At 40.2% G+C, this 11,033-nt stretch overlaps 2 protein-coding genes across 3 annotated transcripts in view; both read right to left on the bottom strand.

The window, feature by feature from the left end:
* Positions 1-494: 494 nt before the first annotated feature.
* On the bottom strand, positions 495-5,991 carry si:ch211-106k21.5 (leucine-rich repeat-containing protein 38). Of its 2 annotated transcripts, XM_061084246.1 has the most exons (3): positions 5,920-5,991; positions 2,087-2,234; positions 495-2,017 (listed from the first exon to the last, which is right to left on the bottom strand). In XM_061084246.1, exon 3 carries the CDS (start codon positions 2,013-2,015, stop codon positions 807-809), a length of 1,209 nt encoding a protein of 402 aa, XP_060940229.1. In that variant the 5' UTR covers positions 2,016-2,017; positions 2,087-2,234; positions 5,920-5,991; the 3' UTR covers positions 495-806. The 2 variants fall into 2 exon arrangements, with proteins under 2 accessions (XP_060940229.1, XP_060940228.1); XM_061084245.1 differs by lacking the exon at positions 2,087-2,234.
* Positions 5,992-6,938: 947 nt separating this feature from the next.
* Positions 6,939-11,033, bottom strand: part of LOC133017953 (zinc finger protein GLIS1) — a 41,257-nt gene continuing 37,162 nt past the window's right edge. The window contains exon 9 of the mRNA XM_061084223.1: positions 6,939-8,711. Within this exon, the coding sequence (XP_060940206.1) occupies positions 8,575-8,711 (137 nt within the window). The 3' untranslated portion in view covers positions 6,939-8,574. The remainder of the gene's footprint in view (positions 8,712-11,033) is intronic.

The following is an 11,033-nucleotide window of genomic DNA, read 5'->3' as shown; positions in this document are numbered from 1 at the left end:
TGGATTAAATCACTTCCTCTTACATTGTGATACCACAGTGGGTTAGGACCACACTCTATCTGTGTCGACAGCTTTTACTGACACACACACACACACACACACATGCACGTACGCACAAACACACACACACACACACACGCACACAACCAGTACGATTCTCATTGTCTGTGAGTTCGTATGAAGCCGGAAGATGACTAGCTTAGCTTAGCATAAAGACTGGTAGCAGGGGGAAACAGCTAGCGTGACTCAAGCCGCCTTCCATCAAATCTTGGAGAATAACCGACCCCTGAGCTAGCTTATTGACAATTAGCAAGCTAGCCACTGTAGCTTTTATCATAATTCTTTTGGGAATCATGGTCTTGGAAGTTATTACAAATTTTAAAATGTTGTGTAAAAAAGTCTTAAATGTATTTTTTCTTGAAAAATTTATTAATGTGGCGTTAAAAAAGTTTTATAATTAATTTGATAAACTGAGATACATTGAGCCATTAATTTATCATATTTCTTAACCTGGGCAGTTCGAGGTTAGTTTTTTCCCATGTTGTCATTATGCTAAGCTAGGCTACTTGAAGGCCCCAAAAACATGGCTTCAAAATGTTTGTATTCGTATAAAATTAAATATTAAGCAGTTTAAAAACACTTGTGTGTGTGTGTAAGCTCTTGTGTAAAATATCAAACTTAAACCAACACATGTAAAAGTTATTTTACCACAAACATATGATGGCGCCGATCTTTACATGTAACTCAGCAAAAAAAAGCAAATAATTCTACTTCCTACAATGTGGAACTCGTTCTTTAAGATGGTGTCACGAGAGGTCGACGTTCTCGTAGTCCCCGTGGTCCGAGTCCTCCAGCTCGATGCCTGGAACCAGGCTGTAGTACTCAGTGGACTGGGTCATGTAGGCCTTCTCCCTGTCGGCCGAGTCCTTCATCACCTCCGTCACACTGACCGTGTCCAGCTCCGTCTTGCTGACCCCGTCGGGCTCCTGGGGGCCCGGCTTCCCCTCCGTGGCGCTGGAGCAGGGGAGCGACTCCACCGAGCCCAGCTTGATCTCCACCTCCTCGTAGATGTCCCTGGTGCTGCCCAGGAGGGCGGAGGCCGGACGTAGCAGCAGCTGGTTCTTCAGGATCCCCTCACTGCCTCCAGCCTCCCTCTGCTCAGCGGCTGCAGGCGGATGCTTGCTGAGATGTTTCTGGCCGTTGCAGCTGGAGTTGGACGCCTTCTTCTTGGAGGGACTGAACGCAGGAGCTTCCTTCTTCCTCCTCTTCCTCCCGCAGCACCAGCACAGCACCAAGGCGGCGAGGATGGAGAGTGGGAGCACGATGAAGAGTGCGGTGAGGCCAGCGGGGCGGCACACGTTGCTGATCCTCACTGACCACACGCTCCTGCCGGCCAGGTGAGCCGGAGAGACGCAGGTGAGGTTCCCCACCAGATCCTGCAGCTTGGTGGTCCTGTTGGCCTTCATGCCTCCCTCCAGCGCCTCCAGGAGCAAACAGGAGCAGTCCCAGGGGTTCCCCTCCAGCTCCAGCCTCTGCAGACCTGGTCTCTGCAGCACGGACCCAGGGAGGAGGCGCAGCTGGTTTCCCTGAAGGTGCAGCGTCTGGAGGAGGTCAGAGTCCTGGAGGAAACCCTCAGGGAGCTCCTGCAGCAGGTTCCCACTCAGGTCCAGCTCCATCAGGCTGGGCTGGCTGGACAGAAACCCCCTCGGCAATGTGGTTAGTCTATTATGAGCCAAGTCCACCTTCTGCAGGGTGGAGGCCTCACTGCTGCTCATCTCCACAGAGCTGATGTTACAGTTGGACAGATCCACTGTCTGTACGTTTGTCTCATTGGTGAACACAGACCAGTGCACGTGGCTGAGAGCAGAACCAGAGTAGTTCAGGCAGCAGACGCCAGCAGGAACCTCAGAGGGGAACTGGGTCAAAAAGGTGGCTGCTGGACACACGCATCCGAAGACTAGTCCCGTCTCCAGCTTCAGTGTGAAGACCAGCAGGAGACTCCAGTGGGAAACCATCTCTGAAACAGGAAACACTGTCAGAAGAAGCTGGTTTATCAGATCAGAATTGAGCTTCTCCTCAGACCTACCTGCCTCCTGGTCTCAGTGCTGATCCGCACACTGACGCTACGACGCCTGTGAACCTAACAGCTTCTCCGAGGACTCCTGGTTGCCGTGAGGATCGAGGGAGTTGGCATGGCGACGCCGGTCACCGGGGATCAGGAGTCCAGTGTTTGGCTGTGAGAGAAGAAACAGATGCCGCTGTGACTTCGGTGTTAAGGGCTTCGCCGTTAACTGTCATGAGGGAGTTAAACAAACATTAGTCGATGGTAAAGCTGGAGACAAACCAGCTTCAGTGGTTTTTATACCGAGCCAAGAAATCTGTCATGTCTCAACTCATCCGACCTTTCTCTCTTTGTCATATCTATTATCTGACTGTAAACACTACATGTGGTTTAATCCTCTCTCACTCTGTAAAGCATTTGAACTGCTCCAGTTTAAAATGAGTACTCGAAACATAAAATCTAATTTGATCGAGTTACAGCCAGAAACTTGAATCAAAATGAAAACCAAAACACAACAACACTCAATTCAACCTGTGATCACTCCACAACATTCTTCTTTAACTATATATATTAATGTAGTGTGGATTAAAAACCTGCAAATACTTTTAAAAAACAAATACTACACTTCCATTGATTAAAAAATATTTAACAATACGTATGTCTTTAAATATATTTAGATTATTTGGAGTTGCACACTTCATTTCAGCTCTATATTATCACTAAGGAGCAACATCATCAAAATTAATATCGTCTGACTCTGATAATCAGACCTTATATCTTACTCCCATATAATTAAATATATATTAATACAACATCAATTGAATCTGGAGTCAAAAGAAATTGAAACATAAAAACGAAATTGCTGCTTTTACTTTTTGGGCATAAATAGAAAGTAAATGTGAAATGCAACCTGTAAATTCTACCATGAAGTATTTGTATAAATAGTTTGAATGCATTACCAATAGATGGTAACATGCACTGAGAATAAACTTGACTTGAGTTTACTTTTTCTTTCAGAATCATGTGAACGTGTCAGATGTAGTTTGTGCAAATAACAAACAGGACCAAAAAGCTGAAAACATGAAAACACAAATGAACAGTAGAAATGAATGAGATGTTTCAAAACAGTTGAACTGTGACTAATCTCAGGTTTCATTTCTAACGTGTGTCTGGTTCACAGTTCGTGACTTGACAACATTTAAGAACCTCCTCCCTCTGAGACATAACAGAACGTGTGGTTGCCATAAACAGCGCCTGTGTTTCCCACTTGCACGTGAAGCAGAGACAAAGACAGAGTTCAGTCGACTTCATCATCATCATCATCAGCCTCATCATCATCATCATCATCATCACCCACAACAGAGCTGAGAGCTGCCCGGCAGTGAGGAGGCAGGAATGAGCCCAGTCCCATACAACAGGGTCAGTTCTTCAGTGGAGGGCTGAAGAAGAACAGCTGGAGCCTGTTAGTGATGGAATAGACCTGATCCCCCAAAATAATCATATTCACACACAAATCTCATTACAACAAGAAACCTTGATAAGAATAAAAGAAAGTTAACACGTTTGATAATTAACTAATTGTTTAAATACCGACATTTGCTGGGTTTCTTCGTTGTTTATGATAGAAAACAAAATATTCAAAAAGTCTAATTTCACTATTTAAACAAACTGTTTAACAGAGAAAATGATTCATAAATGAACAGAGATTAGATCATGTTGGCAGATGAATCCATAATGGAAACAATAGTTATTTGGAGCAGATGAAACAAGTACGTAATGAGGTGTGGCCACTTGCTCTGATGAATCATGGCCAGATACTTCAGCCCATGTGGGAGATAATGGGAGATATGATGTAATGATTATTGAGTTTGAGTATTGACGCTCCTTTGCAAATATGAGGATTAAATAAGAATCTGTGTCCTGGACTATTGATCTGCTCACGTTAAGGAAAAATCACTTTCAACCTTTAAGACAGGGATGAAAACACTGAATGAAAAGAGACTCACAGGAAAAAAGATGATGATTAATGCTCTTTGTTTTTAAGACCCCAACTTAAAATATCAGCAGCAACAAATACAGGAAGTTTGTCAAAGGAGAAAAATGCTCGACCTTTATCTGCTGGTAGAAAAGATCTAATTCATCCAAAATATAAAGCAGCGTATAGGAAGGTGAAGGGTGTTTATGTTCTGTAAATAGAATGATCTTGTCTTTTATAATTTTATATAAGCATCAGGTTGAGAAAGATGGCCCTTAAACAGACAATATCTATAATATTTTCATTAAAAAGATAAGGAAAATTTGCTTTTGTGTGTGTTTTTTTATTTGTATATTCTATTTGTATATTTGTATATTCTTTTAGTTTCGTTTTAAGTCGGTTTGGCTCATGGTATAATGGTAGCCGTTTTAAAACTGCTTAAAGGACCCGACCCCTTTAATGCATCGTGTCTATTTATAGAGCAAAACACTGAATATCCTCTAACTCTGAATATATTTGCATGTTACTCTGCACAGTAAATTTTTTTTTGTTCTAACTGACGTCTCTAACTGCATCATATTAAAATCTCTTTCACTCTGAGGAGGAAAAGGAAAAGTGTGTGTGTGAGATATAATTTGCATGTAGATCCTGATGCTTTGATCCAATTACTCACTCTTCTGCTTGAGCTAAGCTGGGATGACGTCATGTTTTGTGTAGGAGCCTGGAAGTCTGCAGCTGAGACACTTTGAACCCTGCAGAGTCAAACTCTCATCTCGCTCTGATAACAGACGTCTAAAGGTCACGTCCGACTTTCATCTGATCCCAGGTCAGTATCTGACGGCTGGAAAAATCTGCCTTGTGTGAGGATTCTGTAGATTTGTATGACGCAAGCCTTTCGCTGGAAACACTGAGAGATGAGTTGATCTTCCTCTCAGGGTGTGAGTGTGTGTGAGTGTGTGTGTGTGTGTGTGTGAGTGTAAGAGAGAGAGGAGTATAAGGTTTATATCTGAAGAACATGGATGATCTCACCCGCGAGCAATGTGAGTTGCTACATCCTCCCTGGCTGCAGAGCTTCCTCTGGCATAACGGTCTCCATTCTCCTCTCGTACAGATTTAAATCAGATAATATCTCTAAGTTATAACCAGCGACAGCGTCACTGACAACAACGAGTCCCAAAACTGAAAGTTGTGTTGTTTAAAAGTCGAAATCTCTTATTTATTTCACTTATTATTATGAAAATCGACTCATTTAAGGTAAAGAAAGTATTTATCTACAGTTCAGTCCATGAAAGAAAATATGTGTTATTCTCTTTCAGCCATTTTACTTACAGTATGTGTCCCTGCTAAACTTAACATGATATAATATATTTCTTTATTTAATCCCGAAGTACACAAACAGAGCCAGACCAAGCATGGACACTCAAACTGAAGAAAAATTACCTTAGAGGATTTGAAAGACAAACAATGGAAAGTTGTCTTGGTTTAAAATCTGATTCTCCAAGTTTTTGCACTTAATATAATGAAATTCTACCAATTGAAATAAAGGAAATAGGTTGTTTACACAGAAAACATGGGAATCAGACGTACACGATATAATCAGACAGATTCCTGAATCATTAAACTGTGGAAAAGCGAAATAATTGTACGCGCTCTTTTGGTGTCTGCTGTTCTGAAGGATGGTGGGTTGCATTGGGGGTCTCGAACCTGTGACCTTAGAGTTACTTTAATACAGTTCTGCACAAAGCAAGTAACAATCCACCATGACTGCAGAACCAAAATACTCACAGTATATAACTTAACCTGAGATTCTCTAAGTATAAATACAAGTAAACTTCCTTAAGCACATTTATTTAGTATAAGAGGTGAACTTGTGTTTTCTTACCCATGGTTTCCAGTGGAGCTGCAGCCCTGAGACTGGTTCTGCTCCAGGATCATCACCTCACTCTCCTCTCTGCTTCCCATCAACTGGACTGGTTCAACCTCTGCGGATCACTGGGAGTGTCTCCCTCCCTCTCAGCGGAATGTGGACCTGCAGCCTGCAGTCACTCTGTGCGTGTGTGTGTCTGTGTGTGTGTGTGTGTGTGTGTGTGTGTGTGTGTGTGTGTGTGTGTGTGTGTGTGTGTGTGTGTGTGTGTGTGTGTGTGTGTGTGAGTGTGTGTGGTGTGTGTCTGTCGTCAGAGAGTGTAGACGTGTGTTGGTCCAGTCCCAGTGAAAGTGGGTTTACCTGATGTTGTCAGACTTGATCGCATCGGATTCAATGCAAAGTTGATCTGTTGAGCTGCTGCAGTGTGATGACAGAGCGCCCCCTGGTGGCTGAAACGACTGGGTCTTAGGGAACAGACCCCTGATTCATATCTGAACAACTATGAACACATACATGTTCATATTTCCAAGATGTATTCACGATACAAATACAAGATGACGTGTCTAAAAGTTTTCTCCAAAAACCATCATCATCACTGGGACTGTGTTAAACTCTGGTTGCTGACCTGATTTAAACATATGTCCACTAGGTGGCAGTATTAAACAACGTGCAATCAATGGGCTCAAAAGCTATTGAATTGGTGAAATCATCAAATCATCACTTCATCAATTGCAAGATAAAATATGTTAATGATATAATATAATCACGTTCAATGCAAAAATGTAATATTATCTAACAGCAGCTCTTGATATTCGAGGATTTAGCCAATTTTCTTTTTTAAAAATCATTTAAAACAGATTTTAAAGATACATTTAAATATAGTATATATTTTTAGATCCTTTGAGATCCTGTTAAAATCTGAAGATGTCCTCTTGAAACCTCTTCTCTGTCACTGTGTGACTATTAACTGCTTTATTAATTATCAGAATAAGCGTTAAAATAAAAGTAAAACTAAACCGACAACCTACCAACAAAAAAAAAATGTACAAACACGTTTTATTGATATAAAAAGACAGACTTTTCTTTATACAGTCTACACACTGTTCAACGACAATAATACAAAAATCTCTGACTTGCTACAAAATCAGTGTAAACATTTTCTGGTCGGCCGCTGTCTGACGAGACAAAAAAACAAAAGAGTGCAGAGAACTGTAAACAACGCACACATGAATATGACACTGAGAGAAACTGTACAACAACACACGTAAAGACACTGAAGCGACAACAGGAAATATATATAAAACTGATTATGTTTCTGGCACGATTGTTGTTATAGGTTACACATGTTTAATTGATTTGTCTTCCTACACTGACCCTCTGTGTGTAAAGTTTATGCAGCGTGGGCATTCAGACACAAGGGGGCAGCACTGCTTCAGTTTCCTCCTGAGCAGATGCTTCACAGGGAAATCTCACTTCAACCTCTCACTCGAATAGATAGACGTTTTGGGAAATACGAGAATAAACAGATAATCCACCTGGAAAATATTAAATTGTAATTTGTTTCCACTTCCACATTTAAGAAGAATTGTTTTTACATATGATGCAGCATTTATTAGGATTCATAGTGTCTCGTAGGATCACCTACCAGAGGGTCAGGGGTTCGATCCCTGTCTGCATTCCAAAGGTCAAGTATTCAACCCCAAACTGCTCCGATGGCTGAGTAATGTTATGTTAAGTGCTTTGGAAAAACTGATCTATATATCTATATAAATACGTATTTTTGAATTTTTGTAAACAGCAAATTAATATATTTCCCCCAAAATGTCAACCTATTCCCTTAAAGACTTTGACTGCAACATAACGGTTCTCAACCTTTTGAGGAATGTGTCAGTGGACGATACATGGGCCAAACTAAAAGAGTCCAAATCGGCCAAAGTTGGTTTCTGGCGTGTCCGTTAGTTCTTATCACACTGATGTTTGTTCAAGAGTTCATGTTTGTTTTTAGGTTTGTTTTTTAGTAGTTATTGATGCTGTAAAAACAGGGTCAACACCAAGCACGTGCTTTCTGGCTTCATTTCTAGACAGTGGGAGGAAGTTGTTTATATTTATATTCTGTCTATGGTTGTGAGCTGTTGAGCCAAAAGTGTTATTCTCTTTATTTTAACTTGCTCTAATGACCTTAATAAAGAAAAATAGAGACATGAGTAAAACCTGGGAAGGATTTATGAGCAGGATGTTCAACTATGTTATGTGTGAACCTTTAACAGACGTATTTACTGACTTCAGGTTGGGAGCCACTGAATTATATGAATCCTCTCGGCTCATTTCAAATATGATTGAAGATGACGAAGCTGCTGATGAAGCAGAATCGACATCACTGCTCAGAACCAGCTGCCCGGCTTCCACAAGATCAAACTGATAAACCAAGCTCATTCTTTACAGATCACAAAATGCTGTGGTCATCTCTGAATAAAAAAGTCACAGCTATTTACACCATCATTGGACCAGATCTTCGATGTTTCCCACTCAGCTCTGCAGCTCAGAGGGTTTTGTGTTTGTACCATTAAAGCTTCTGTCAGTCTCCTGGCAGCGTGTGGTGGATGTGATTGTCCGTCTCACATCCTTCTCGCTGCGTCCCGCGCTCGGGGAAGCACAGAAAGCTCCCGGCGGCCATCACGAGTCCAGGTAGATGGAGTAGATCTGACTGAGGCAGCGGTCGACGCCTCCCGCCTGGAACAGGAAGCTGTCGTCCGGGGTCATGGAGTAACCTCCGCCCGCCTGGCCCTGCAGCTCCTGCAACAGGTCGAACCCTGAGAGGAGGGAAACAAGAAATGCTCTTATTCACTCCGCTCCATATACACTTACTTCACATCATATGTGATATGTGTTCATATAAACCATATTGATATTATATATAATTTTATACAATAATATTGTCTTTTTCACACTCTGTCTACATATTCTTACACTCATAGTATATTATATTATCTATTGTATAGTCAAATACTTATATTTATACCTCTACTATATATCATATATTATATCATACTCTCTGTATATTCTTTGTATATATAAGTCTATATACACATATTTATACATGTGTACATGTTATAATTATTATTATTATATTACTATTACTATTATTATTATATATACTGTTGCTGCCATTATTACTATATACTGCTATTATATTGGTATACTTACTATCATATATAAATATATATTATGTTATATTATATACTATATATACTGTACTATTTTTATATACTGTCTAACATTAACATTACCATCATATCATCAGTACTATTACCATCATCTTGCCACTGCACCTTATCTACCTATTTATCTTGTGTTTCTGTTTTTATTCTTTCTACCTCAATACTTTTTATTTTATTCTATTGTATTGTATTTTATTGTATTCAAATATACCGGCTGCTATGACGACTTAATCTATCTATCTATCTATCTATCTATCTATCTATCTATCTATCTATCTATCTATCTATCTATCTATCTATCTATCTATCTATCTATCTATCTATCTATCTATCTATCTATCTATCTATCTATCTATCTATCTATCTATCTATCTATCTATCTATCTATCTATCTATCTATCTATCTATCTATCTATCTATCTATCTATCTATCTATCTATCTATCTATCTATCTATCTATCTATCTATCTATCTATCTATCTATCTATCTATCTATCTATCTATCTATCTATCTATCTATCTTATTCTGTTGCCATTTCATTTTCATCTTCCTGATCCCAACTCCTTTACCTCGACTTTTCCTATCAGCTGATACCGAGTCCCGATCTGGGACCAGTGCTTTTAAACATCTCACCTAATGTCTTCTAGCAGCTGTATACTACTGACCATGTGATGATTACCACTGGTTTTATGGCCTGGCTTTGAAAAACAAATACATGTAGAGAATAAAGTATGATATTATCTGGTTTGACAGTCATAAGTGAAACAGAACACACATGAATAAGTCTCGGAATAAACAACAATTACTTCCTTTAAACATCTTGTTGAGTCTCGCACATGGTTCACATCATTGTTTTACTTGTGGGACTTTCCAGCATGAAATATGTTATATATATATATAATACTGAGGTTTTCACCTTCCCTGGTTAATGCTACGCTATTAAAAAAATCACCTCTTCTTTGCTGCTCGGAAACCAGCGTAGCAAAGAAGATGATTTCTAGGAAAAGACGTCACAGTTTCCTTTGGTTGATCCTCTGGAGACGTTGAATTGGATCGGAGCTCAGATTTCGATCTGTTTGCCTCTTGCTGTGTTTCGGCCTCTCGCTGGAGCCCAGAGGGTTAAAGATATTTGCTCATCACTCCCATCGTGTCATAATATCTGTGGAAGTGATGACGTCGGAGCCTGGACACCGAGCTGTGTGGTCCGTTGCTGCAGTAAACATTTGGGCGTCTGACTGAAATTATGTTTGAATACGAGCACATCACATCTTCTGGAAGACGTTTACACTTCTGCACTCGAAACCGAACCACATTAGTTGTGTGATGAATGAACAAAGAGCTGAAGACAGAAGTTTGAATCCACTTTCTCACTCCTGTGCAGCTGGATTATCCTGATGAGGACAGAGTGGTTGGTGCAGATGTTTCCACCTCCGTCCGTTTGTTTCTTGGTTTGTAAGCAAACACGAAAAGCTACAAGACGGATTAAAGTGTGTAAGATTTAGGTGAAAGGATCTATTGGTAGAAATGTAATGTTTCCATTAGTGTGTTTCATCTAAATTGTATGAATTCTTCTTTTCTTTACCCTAGAATGGACCCTTTTATATTTTAATACTTTATATTTACATCAGGAGCAGGTCCTCTCTACGGAGGCCGCCATGTTTTTTACAGTAGCCCAAACTGGACAAACTAAACCTTTTGAGTTTTTATGATAAATGAAGGTTACCACAGGTTCTCTTTCATTGGTGAGGTGAGGGGTGTTCAGCTGCAACATGCAACTTCACCACTAGATGTCACTAAATTCTACACACTGAACCTTTAAGGTTGTTTAATTTGACATTTTCACTGATTTCCCAGATTTTCTTGACAAACACATCAGGCACATTTATGGAACTGATATCTGAGTGTGTGAAATG

The sequence above is a fragment of the Limanda limanda genome, chromosome 13, assembly GCF_963576545.1.
Source record: "Limanda limanda chromosome 13, fLimLim1.1, whole genome shotgun sequence".
NCBI lineage: Eukaryota > Metazoa > Chordata > Actinopteri > Pleuronectiformes > Pleuronectidae > Limanda > Limanda limanda.
Note: the sequence above shows the minus strand (reverse complement) of the source record. Positions and strands in the feature narration are given on the sequence as shown.